At 44.1% G+C, this 12039-nt stretch overlaps 1 protein-coding gene across 2 annotated transcripts in view; it reads right to left on the reverse strand.

Annotated features, from left to right (window-relative positions):
* The window catches only part of itga11b (integrin, alpha 11b), an 89376-nt gene that overhangs the window by 28187 nt on the left and 49150 nt on the right, over positions 1-12039 (reverse strand). For both annotated transcript variants that reach the window (XM_029668652.2, XM_029668653.2), the window contains 3 exons: positions 11725-11869; positions 11279-11444; positions 10869-10939 (listed from right to left, as the gene is read on the reverse strand). In XM_029668652.2, coding sequence (XP_029524512.2) covers positions 10869-10939; positions 11279-11444; positions 11725-11869 — 382 coding nt within the window. The remainder of the gene's footprint in view (positions 1-10868; positions 10940-11278; positions 11445-11724; positions 11870-12039) is intronic.

The raw sequence follows: 12039 nt of genomic DNA on the forward strand, positions 1-12039 counted from the left end.
AAAAGAGCACCGGGCAACAAGGAAACAAACGACTTGGTTACACTTTCTAACATGAATGCATCACCATCATTGCTAAACGTTCACAATAAAAACACGTGAGTACATTTAACAAACACACAAACACGCACAGGTGGTGTTGAATTAACTATACACACACCGTCACACACAGATGTGAATGCACTGTACAGTATGTCATGTCCAGAGGTGAAAGTCATTCAACCGTGAGTTACACATCTCTACACATCTCTCAGAGCAAGAAAAACAGGGATCATGGTCAACGACCAAATCCCCAGCAGTGTGTGCAATGCTCCGTTAGGCTGCATGATGCATGGGAATGTTCATAGAGCCCTGTCAAACTCTCATACTGTTTTGTATTATTGTTTTAGATGCTGGTGAAGCTATCACCACTGTCACCATACTTCAAGTTCGCCTGATCCCAGATCTGTTTTGTGGTGTCTTGCTGTCTCCAATGGTCACGTGACTTGAAAATGACCATAGGTGCTGGCAAGAAAGCACAAACAGATCTGGTACCAGATTAGCATTGACCACCAAACTATACTCAGCAGACCGCATGTACGGTACTATAGCAACGGTCTTCCTTAACCTTTGGAAGAGAGAAAGAAGGTGTTCAAGAGAAACCGTGTTCTACAGGGTTGTAATTGTGCCGCATACACAGCCCATGTGAATTTACTAATAAAAGTTCAAATGCTGACACCATGCCAGCGGACAGATTTCAGCCAACGCTACAGTCATGGCTAAATCAAGACAGCAGTGGGGCTGTTGTGAAGATACGCCATGGCCAAGTATTCCCTCACTCATAGTCATAGGCTGTCGACGTGGACAGTTTGACTGGCTGCCATGGCAACTGTTGCGGAGTAAAGTAAGTCTCCCAATGGGATGGATACAGTATTATCCATGACTTATGATTTTAAGAATTTGGGTATTAGCTAATAGTTTATTCGCTAATTTACATGTACAGACAAACAGAGAGTAGGTTTACTGGCCCTTCTGTGATATCCTTAAAGGGTGTTTTCACATACAGTCCTCTTTAAAAGACGCGATCTCAGTCCTCTTTAAAGTGAACTCTGGGGTAAAATAAAGCTAAATAACTCTAGTCTCTTTGTATTCACACTGCCCTTGCCTTTGAATGAGGACTCAACTCTTTTGTCAGTTCACTTCACATATTTGTGGTCTGAGTCCTCTTTCCATTCACGTTGTTATGTTTAAAAAGGAACCCAGATCTTTTTCCAGCATTCAGTCAATGCACTCTGGGTTGTGCAGGACAAGCCATTCCATCAGAATGTGTTATTGGACAGCTGTACAGTGCCTTTGGAAAGTATTCAGTCCAATTAACTTTTTTCCACATTTTATTAGGTTACAGCACTATTCTAAAATTGAAAGCCCTATAATGACAAAGTAAAAACAGGATTTTAGCAATTGTTGCTAATTTATAAAAATAAAAAATAAAAATAAATATCACATTTACATAAGTATTCAGAACCTTTACTCAGTACTTTGTTGAAGCACCTTTGGCAGCGATTACAGCCTTAAGTCTTCTTGAGTAGGATGCTACAAGCTCGGCACACCTGTATTTGAGGAGTTTTTCCCATTATTCAATGCAGATCCTCTCAAGCTCTGGAGTATTGCTGCATATCTATTTTAAGGTCTCTCCAGAGATGTTCGATCGGGTCCGGGCTCTGGCTGGGCCATGCAAGGACATTCAGAGACTTGTTCGAAGCCACTCCTTCGTTGTCTTGGCTGTGTGCTTAGGGTCGTTGTCCTGTTGGAAGGTAAATCTTCGCCCCAGTCTGAGGTCCTGAGTGCTTTGGAGACGGTTTTCATCAAGGATCTCTCGGTACTTTGCTCCATTCATCTTTGCCTCGATCCTGACTAGTCTCCCAGTCCCTGCCGCTGAAAAAAATACCCTCCACCATGCTTCACCGTAGGGATGGAGCCAGGTTTCCTACAGACGTGACGCTTGGCATTCAGGCCAAAGAGTTCAATCTTGGTTTCATCAGACCAGAGAATCTTGTTTCTCATGGTCTGAGAGTCTTTTGGTGCCTTTTGGCAAACTCCAAGCGGGCTGTCATGTGCCCTTTACTGAGGAGTGGCTTCCATCTGGCCACTCTACCATGAAGGCCTGATTGGTGAGGTGCTGCAGAGATGGTTGTCGGCCTGATTGGTGAGGTGCTGCAGAGATGGTTGTCCTCCTGGAAAGTTCTCCCATCTCCACAGAGGAACTCTAGAGCTCTGTCAGGGTGATCATCGGGTTCTTGGTCACCTTCCTGACCAAGGCCCTTCTCCCCCGATTGCTCAGTTTGGCTGGGCGGCAAGCTCAAGGAAGAGTCTTGGCGGTTCCAAACTTGTTCCATTTAAGAATGATGGAGACCACTGTGTTCTTGGAGATCTTCAATGCTGCAGGCCTTTTTTTTTAACCTTTCTTCAAATCTGTCCAATCAATTGAATTTACCACAGGTGAACTCCAATCAAGTTCATCTCAAGGATGATCAATGGAAACAGGATGACCCTGATCTCAATTTTGAGTCTCATAGGAAAGGGTTTGAATACTTATAAGGTATTTCTGTCTTTAATAAATTTGCCAAAATTTCAAAAAACCTGTTTTCACTTTGTCATTATGGGGTATTGTGTGTAGATTGCTGTAATGTAAAAAATGAGGAAAAAGTCAAGGGGTCTGAATACTCTTTATACCTACTTACATTTTGGAAGCTAATAGATTGCATTTAGTTAAAAGATGAGACATAAACATTGTAATCAACAGATAATATTAACATGTAAATATTATCTTTAACAGGATAAATAGCAGAAGAACAGCAGCCGATTAAATAATGCTTTAATTGAAAATTGCACACCCAATGTCGGCTACTGCCCCTTTAAGGGCTAGAATTGATTTTTATCCCATGTTGGGATTCTCATCAAATATGTTGTTATCTTCTCACACCATTCAAACCCCACACGCGAATAAACAGCTTATGAAGCTCTCTTTATAGATCACATATTGCAAACAAATAATCTGAACTAAAAACTCCACACATATTTTGGCATTTCTGTGCATCATTGACAATCGCTAATCAATATCCAAGAACAGCACACGTTTTTTTCTGCGAACCTGCGCATCATCATCTTCTCTTTTGTGGCACCAATGTGAGGGGTTATGGCAGGTGAAACGGTGTTGCAGTATTCTAGTGTGTGGTGAGGGAATAATGACAAGTGAACCTGGGGGCTTAGTGTTCACGTTGCCCTAAAAAAAAGGGAACCGGACCAAGGAATTAAAGGGAACCAAACTCATACCACCTCTCAGTCCTGTTTGCTTTGGGGACTCTTTTGAGGGGTCTGAGTTCCTTTGGAGTGTTCACACTGGACACAATATTAAGTGAACTGCACTGAGTTAACAAAAATTGTCTGAAAGGGACCAAGTGTGAAAAAACCTGAGTGTTGGCCATACCAGTGTGGAAAAGTGGTTGGAGGAAGTAGCCATATGAGGTTCAAGGTGGGTTGCAGGCAACTGTTTTTGAAAAGGTTACATCCTTATTTCATCCATTCTTGTTTCCTCAATTCTTCTCAAAGTGCATTGAAGGAGAGAATCCAAGGTACCTCCCTCGGATATCCTTTTCCAATGAGCTTTGAGAAGGACTGAGGAAACAAGGATGACGGAGGAAGAAAGGATTTGACAGTGTTACGTTCCCCTAGCAAGAAAACCAAAAATGACGCTCAAACAGAAGGGAATCTAACAAAGAGTCACTGACAACAAACAAAATGAAACGGTAGGGTACTGTTTTCAGACACAGCCACAAGTTGCGATATGGACAGTGTGCTTCCCTGCCCTGATATGAGGGAACAGCATTCAAATGGCCAACGTAGAGACAAATGAGGATTGAGGAGACAAACAAAAGTGAGATGATACATAAAACTGATACCTGGAGAGATCCCTGAAGACTGGGATTTGGTATGCAAGAGGTAAAACCCAAAATTACTCATGTCAGTAGTGCGGCAATGTCAGCCAACACAACCAATGACCTGAACAAATCTTTCCATATTATTTTTACTTGTACTATATTAAATGACTTCAGCTAATAATCCCCTAAAGATATTAGGATTTCAAACTATGAGCAAATAAATTCCATCACAATAGGACAATCTCAAAATATTTGGTGTGTCTGTGTCGTGTGAGCTTGTTGATCAGTGTGTATCCGTGTTAATGTGTATGCTGTGTGTGTTAATGTCTGTCTGTCTGTCTGTCTGTCTGTCTGTCTGTCTGTCTGTCTGTCTGTCTGTCTGTCTGTCTGTCTGTCTGTCTGTCTGTCTGTCTGTCTGTCTGTCTGTCTGTCTGTCTGTCTGTCTGTCTGTCTGTCTGTGTATGCATGTGTTTAGCTGGCAAGCTCTGCATTCAACTAAACCATCTGTACTCTCTTGCCTGTTTTCCTCTCAAAGTCCCCCCCACCCCACCCCTCCCTCCGCCAACAAAAAATACTTTCCACAACGTTATCATCATCTCATTCTCAAATTGCCCCTGTGCCTAGAATCCAACAATGCGTTGATGAATATATAATTTTTCCCAGAGACGGTTAATGCTTTCTCCAGTATCCACAGTGCCGTGGTCCATGCTAATATGAACAATAATATGAGCTCCTTAGAAGTAGCTCACATTCATCATCTACCACCCATCATCTTTCACCAACATACACCTCCCACCTGGGTAATGTAGTCTTCCCAAGAGATCTTTAAAGCGGTGTATAAATACAACAGATTTGGTTCCGTTCAGCCCTGGACACAACTCATTGGAATGCAACCTCCCCATGGCCCTACTTGCAATTCACACCTGGGCCATGTTTAGTACGAAAACGTTCTTGAACGTTGCAGACAGAAACACCAAAAATAGAGCTGACGTGATTCCATATTCTGCATGTCAGAGATGCATGTTTGTTCTACATAGCATATTTCTATCTGAACGTTCCAAAACGTTGCTTCCCCAGTACAATGGTGGTCCACACAGTGGGTGGACAGGGGCCGGTGAGTGAGTGAGTGAGTGAGGAAGAGAGAGGGAGAGAGACCAGCCACATAGACTCACACTAGTTAGACAAAGTTGTACATTCCACAGGTTATCTATCATCCCATCTGGAAGTACACATGACTGACTGCAACAAATCGATGTAAATAAGCTAGCTAAGATAGCCAGATATGCTAGCCAGCGAGCTAGCTAGCTAGTTACCTAGACTATTTATGGCTATTTTGCTCAGCTTCCCATTCTTGTCTACAACAATTCCATGCAGATTAAAGAATAGCCTAATTGATGTTTGCTCGTCATTGTAACCAACTCCTTCTCATTTAATTAACTTAATTCCATCATTTTCATTACATTTTGCACTGACTGTAGACAGTGCCACTTTCATTGGCCGACAATAACAACTAAAACGCATGAAACCCATGTGGGCTATTAAAGGATGTATTTTTATGTTGTGCAAGTCATACACCTACATGTAAAAGTGTTTTTGTTTTTTTTGTTAATTGGCATGTCGGATGAGCAATAGTGTTTTCCCCGCTACTTGCATTTTAGTAAATGTGAGCTTATTCTTGTGTGCGCACTGCTGCTTATAATGTGAATAAATAAATAATAGTTTATCAGCATTTTAAGCTAAACTTTCTAATTTGTTCTATCAGTTTCGTTATTTCAAAATATGGGGATTTACAGTGGATGTAGGAACTTTGGATCTAGCATCCCAAGAACTGTCCCAGAGTCTGTTTAGAACCGTCACAGCCCTGGCTACTTGTCATTAATGCAACTGCAATGTTGCATATGTCAGAACAGCAGAACACTTATAGAAGGTGAAAATAGAATGGATGTTGTTGGCGTATTCAAATAATTTTAAATACTGTAGCCTAAATGATGCAGTGCAACATGGACATGGCATGAATATCTGTCAGGGAGGCTACAGCAGTCAGCTCCCAACCAGAGGCGTCATGCCAATAGGGGGCACAGATTAATGTGATTGTTGTTGTTGTTTCTCTGTATACTACTAGCCAACTAGCAATTTTATGAAGTTGGCTTTAGCTAGCCAGATAGGTTTCCAAACACCCAACTTCATAACTAGCTGTCAATAATCCATTTCAGGCTATAGAGCAAGTTCGAGTAGCTAGCTTGTCTGACTATCTTAGCTGGCATGACTGCTGGCAAGGTTGTTAGACCTTAGAAAAGCAAGCAATAACTAAAAGCCTAACATTCATTTCAATATATTACCCATATATTCATGAAAAAAAAGAACCGCAAGTCAGGAGGATACAGACAGCCCAAGAGGTATGCTTACACATATGCAGAAAAATGTACATATTATTTACATAGAGTGCCTTCAGAAAGTATTCATACCCCTTGAATTATTCCACATATTGTTGTTACACCCTGAATTCAAAATGGATACAAAATACATTCTCCCCCATCAACACACAACACCCCATAATGACAAAGTGAAAACATGTTTTTAGACATTTTTGCTAATTTATTGAAAATTAAATACAGAAATATTTAATTTACATAAGTATTTAAGTCATAAGTCCTTACTTTGTAGAAGCACCTTTGGCAGCGATTACAGCTGTGAGTCTTTCTGGATTAGTCTCTAAGAGCTTTCCACATCTGGATTATGCAACATTTGCTCATCATTCTTTTCAAAATTATTCAAGCTCTGTCAAATTGGTTGTTGATCGTTGCTAGACAACCACTTAAAAGTCTTGCTATACATTTCCAAGTAGATTTAAAAACTGTAACCCTGTAACTCAGGAACATTCACTGTCTTCTTGGTAAGCAACTCCAGTGTAGATTTGGCCTTGTGTTTTAGGTAATTGTCCTGCTGCAAGGTGAATTCATTATCCAGTGTCTGGTGGAAAGCAGACAACCAGGTTTTCATCTGTGCTTAGCTTCATTCCATTTCCTTTTTATCCTGAGAAACTCCCCAATCCCAAACAATTACAATCATACCCATTACATGATGCAGCCACGACTATGCTTGAAAATATGGACAGTGGTACTCAGTAATATGTGACTGACCGACTTGATTCGATCTTATGTAGCAAAATTTGACATTGTTGGATAAAAGTAGAGACTCAGAACTAGAACATGGTTTATTGTACACTACAGTCGAGGAACAATGGGAAAGTTAAAGCGTACTGTTAGCTAGCTGACGTTACGTGTATAGTCTTTGTAGTAATATTAGTCATATCTCAGAGCCATTTGCATTGCTAGTTATAGCCTAATGTCACGCCCTGGCCTTAGTTATCTTTGTTTTCTTTATTATTTTGGTTAGGCCAGGGTGTGACATGGGTGATTTATGTGTTTATTCTTGTCTAGGTTTTTTTTGTAGATTTATGGGGTTGTGTTCTTTTAGGTGTCTAGGTTGCCTGGTTGCCTGGATTGGTTGCCTGGTTGCCTGGATTTATGGTTGCCTGGATTGGTTCTCAATCAGAGGCAGGTGTTTATCGTTGTCTCTGATTGGGAGCCATATTTAGGCAGCCATATTCTTTGGGTATTTTGTGGGTGATTGTTTCCTGTGTCAGTGTTTGTGCCACACTGGACTGTTTTGGTTAGTTCACGTTTATTGTTTTTTGTATTTATGTTCATGTTGAGTTTTCCTAAAACCATGGACACTTACCACGCTGCGTATTGGTCCGATCCTTGTTTCACCTCTTCAGAGGAAGAGGAGGAAATCTGCCGTGACAGAATCACCCACCACAACAGGACCAAGCGGCGTGGTGACAGGCAGCGCCAGCAGGAGCAGCGCAATCAGGACTTCTGGACGTGGGAGGAAATCCTCGACGGGAGAGGACCCTCGGCAAAGCCAGGGGAGTGTCGTCGCCCCAAGGTGCAGCAGGAGAAGCGGCAGCAGGAGCAGTGCAAGGAGGAATGGACATGGGAGGACGAGTTGGACGGTGATGGACCCTGGACACAGCCGGGGGAATATCGCCGCCCCAAGGCAGAGCTGGAGGCAGCCAAAGCGGAGAGGTGGCGGTTTGAAGAGGCAGCACGGAAGCAGGGCTGGAAGCCCGAGTGTCAGCCCCAAACATTTCTTGGGAGGGGGCACACAGGAAGTGTGGCGAAGCCAGGTAGGAGACCTGCTCCAACTTCCTGTGCTTACCGGAGAGCGAGAGAGACCAGGCAGGCACCGTGTTATGCTGTGGAGCGCACGGTGTCCCCAGTGCGGGTGCATAGCCCGGTGCGCTACGTACCAGCTCCTCGTATCGGCCGGGCTAGAGTGGGCATCGAGCCAAGTGCCATGAAGCCGGCTCTACACATCTGGTCTCCAGTGCGTCTCCTTGGGCCGGCGTACATGGCACCAGCCTTACGCATGGTGTCCCCGGTTCGCCTGCACGGCCCAGAGCCGCCAGAGTCTCCCGTCTGTCCAGAGCCACCAGAGTCTCCCATCTGTCCAGAGCCGCCAGAGTCTCCCGTCTGCCCAGAGCCGCCAGAGTCTCCCATCTGCCCAGAGCCGCCAGGGTCTCCCGTCTGTCCAGAGCCGTCAGGGTCTCCCGTCTGTCCAGAGCCGCCAGGGTCTCCCGTCTGCCCAGAGCCGCCAGGGTCTCCCGTCTGTCCAGAGCCGCCAGAGTCTCCCGTCTGTCCAGAGCCGCCAGAGTCTCCCATCTGTCCAGAGCCGCCAGGGTCTCCCGTCTGTCCAGAGCCGCCAGAGTCTCCCGTCTGTCCAGAGCCGCCAGAGTATCCCGTCAGTCATGAGCCGCCAGAGTCTCCCGTCTGTCATAAGCCGCCAGTCAGCCAGGATCTTCCAGAGCCGCCAGTCGGCCAGGATCTTCCAGAGCCACCAGTCAGCCAGGATCTTCCAGAGCCGCCAGTCAGCCAGGATCTTCCAGAGCCGCCAGTCAGCCAGGATCTGCCAGAGCCGCCAGTCAGCCAGGATCTGCCAGAGCCGCCAGTCAGCCAGGATCTGCCAGAGCCGCCAGTCAGCCAGGAGCCGCCAGTCAGCCAGGATCCGCCAGAGCCGCCAGTCAGCCAGGATCCGCCAGAGCCGTCATTCAGCCAGGATCCGCCAGAGCCGCCATTCAGCCAGGATCTGCCAGAGCCGCCATTCAGCCAGAAGCTGCCAGAGCTGTCAACCAGCCTGAGCTACCCCTCAGTCCTGAGCTACCCCTCAGCCCTGTGCTACCCCTCAGTCCTGAGCTACCTCAGTCCGGAGCTGCCTTTCAGTCCAGTGGGGCCATTTAATAGGGTTGCCAATCCTAGGTCGGCGGCGAGGGTCGCCGTTCCTAGGAAGAGACTAAAGCGGACAAAGACTATGGTGCAGTGGGTTCCACGTCCCGCGCCAGAGCCGCCACCGTGGACAGACGCCCACCCAGACCCTCCCCTATGGGTTTAGGTGTGCGGCCGGGAGTCCGCACCTTTGGGGGGGTACTGTCACGCCCTGGCCTTAGTTAACTTTGTTTTCTTTATTATTTTGGTTAGGCCAGGGTGTGACATGGGTGATTTATGTGTTTTGTCTTGTCTAGGGGTTTTTGTAGATTTATGGGGTTGTGTTATTTTAGGTGTCTAGGTAAGTCTATGGTTGCCTGGATTGGTTCTCAATCAGAGGCAGGTGTTTATCGTTGTCTCTGATTGGGAGCCATATTTAGGCAGCCATATTCTTTGGGTATTTTGTGGGTGATTGTTTCTTAGACTGCTGCGCCACTCGGGAATCCCCTGCCAAATGTTTTTCATCAAAGTACTGACTAAAGGGTCTGAATACTTATGTAAACGTGATATTTCTGTTTTGCAAAACTTTCTAAAAAACAGTTTTTGCTTCGTCATTATGGGGTATTGTGTGTAGTTTCATGAGGGGAAAAAAACTATTTAATCACTTTTGGGATTAAGATGTGTCGAAACTTTTGACTGGTACTGTATATCACAACGTTCAGATAAAATAGTAGTAGCATAATATAGAGCAATTCAATACAAGCACCTGAGGCTGTAACGTAAGGAAATTTGGAAAAAGTCAAGAGGTCTGAATAGTTTCCCAATGCACTGTAAAGTGTATATCAGGTCCGGGTGGGAAGCCCTGGGACCATTTCTTAACGGGACCTCTAATTCCCATCACAATTTATCCTCATCATTCAGATCAGATCTAAATGTTCAAATCTCAGATCCTCCAAAAATCTGTGTTTTAATAGATTTCACCTGCGTTCTAACTTAACAAATGGACATTTAAAACCTGAGTCCACTCAGCGCTAAAGAAAGCAGGAAAATATGCATCAGTTCAAGAGGGTGCTATGGTAGATGTAGTTTTCTTTACCCTATGTCATTATACATCACATTAAATAATCATTATATTAATCTGAACGATATTATAAACTTAATATGCATGTACTGGACAGTGTTGATGAAATACGAATAAGTGTGTTGGGAAAATTACCTGCTCCCAACATGCACCATTAATTCATTATGAATAAGATTTATTTGATTTTATTGAAATGACATGTGCACTCGTATTTGCATGCACCAACAGAAGGGACATCTTATTGGTAAAATATATAAAATATGTATCTGGGCTAATTCACCAGCTCAGTAAGTGGAAACTCAAAATGCATTACTTAGATAGCTAAATATACAGTATGCTGCTAGTTTGCTGTGTAATTGATAGCCTAGTTACCGTGACTCAACAGTCACGTGGAATTTGACTGCGGTCATGAGTAGTGACCGCAGGTGTGTTCATACCATCACTGTAACAGCCCTATACCCACCTTGAAAAAAAAACACTCCACCTTTTTGGAAGGAAGAACCTGTAAAACTACTTGCCTATTCCAATAAAGTGTGAGAGGGAGAGTCAGTGAGTATAAAACCAGATCCCAGGTTAGACTCATGTGGTGACTTATTTCAGACTCACCTCCACTATGTGTGATGAGAAGCCTGCCTGAGACATCTGCAGACCGAACCCCGTCCCGTTAGGGTTCACTCCTGTGGAGAACAGTGAAGTGACAGCTAGTCTACACACTTCATTAGAATGATCATCGCAGTCTGCTACAATGGAGTCCTCCAGAATTGTTCTATATTGCCACCATTATAAACTTCACAATTCCGTTCATCTCTAGAGACAGATTTTCATTAAAAATTTTTAAAAAAAATGAACATCTGTTGCAGAATGTTAAACGTTGTTCAAATTCAGACACGTCCACCCCCAGAAGTAAATGCAGCTAGCTAGCCTAGCTAACACATGCAAGATGTATTTCTGGGTGTTTCTGAGATTACAATCCCTTGAACACTTGATGAAACTAAAGGGTCATTAAAGGAAAATACCCTCGAGACTGAAGATCCTCTCTCCCAGGGCGTCCACTATGTCCTTTAGCGCCGACTCATCAGTCACATTGAAGAAGTGTTTGTCGTCAGGATCGCTGGCGATATATTTGATCTCTTTCAAGAAGGCCTCTGGGTTTATCCCGCGCCGATTGTAGTAGCCCAATACCTGGTGGTACATAACATGCAATGTCAATACCAAACAGAGGATATAGGAAATACCATTAGAACGTCAAAAGAATACTAGGCACATGATCTGATAAATGCTATAGAACATTGATAGAATAGTAGGCAGATGCTCTAAAAAAATAGAGAATATCAATTCAAGCACAGGATATGGATATGGAAACGGTATAACATGTAAGTGATAGACCAAGACGTGGCAGAAGGAACAGAGAATGGGATTACAGTGTTCCCAGGGGAATATAAAAAGGGACAGACTGACTCACAGCGATGGCATACATGGTGATGTTGTCCGCCTCAGTGTCCTCCATGGCCTTCTGCAGGTCAGGGCTGTCGTGGGATTCACCATCCGTGATCACGAGCATCACTTTCTTAGCCCCTTTCCGACCTCCCCGTTTAAATCCCTCCGTCCTTTGAGCGAATACAGTTTTTTTTTCTTTCAGTCAACTCATTAACCGTTATGAGTAACTATCGGTTAGTTAGCCAATCAATCATTATGGATAAACAGCATTAGCAACTTTACCTCAACACACTGCGCAACCAATTCAGCAACAAAGTGCTTTATTTTACCCCCTGTTTCG

The sequence above is a fragment of the Oncorhynchus nerka genome, linkage group LG9a (assembly GCF_034236695.1).
Source record: "Oncorhynchus nerka isolate Pitt River linkage group LG9a, Oner_Uvic_2.0, whole genome shotgun sequence".
Taxonomy (NCBI): Eukaryota; Metazoa; Chordata; class Actinopteri; order Salmoniformes; family Salmonidae; genus Oncorhynchus; species Oncorhynchus nerka.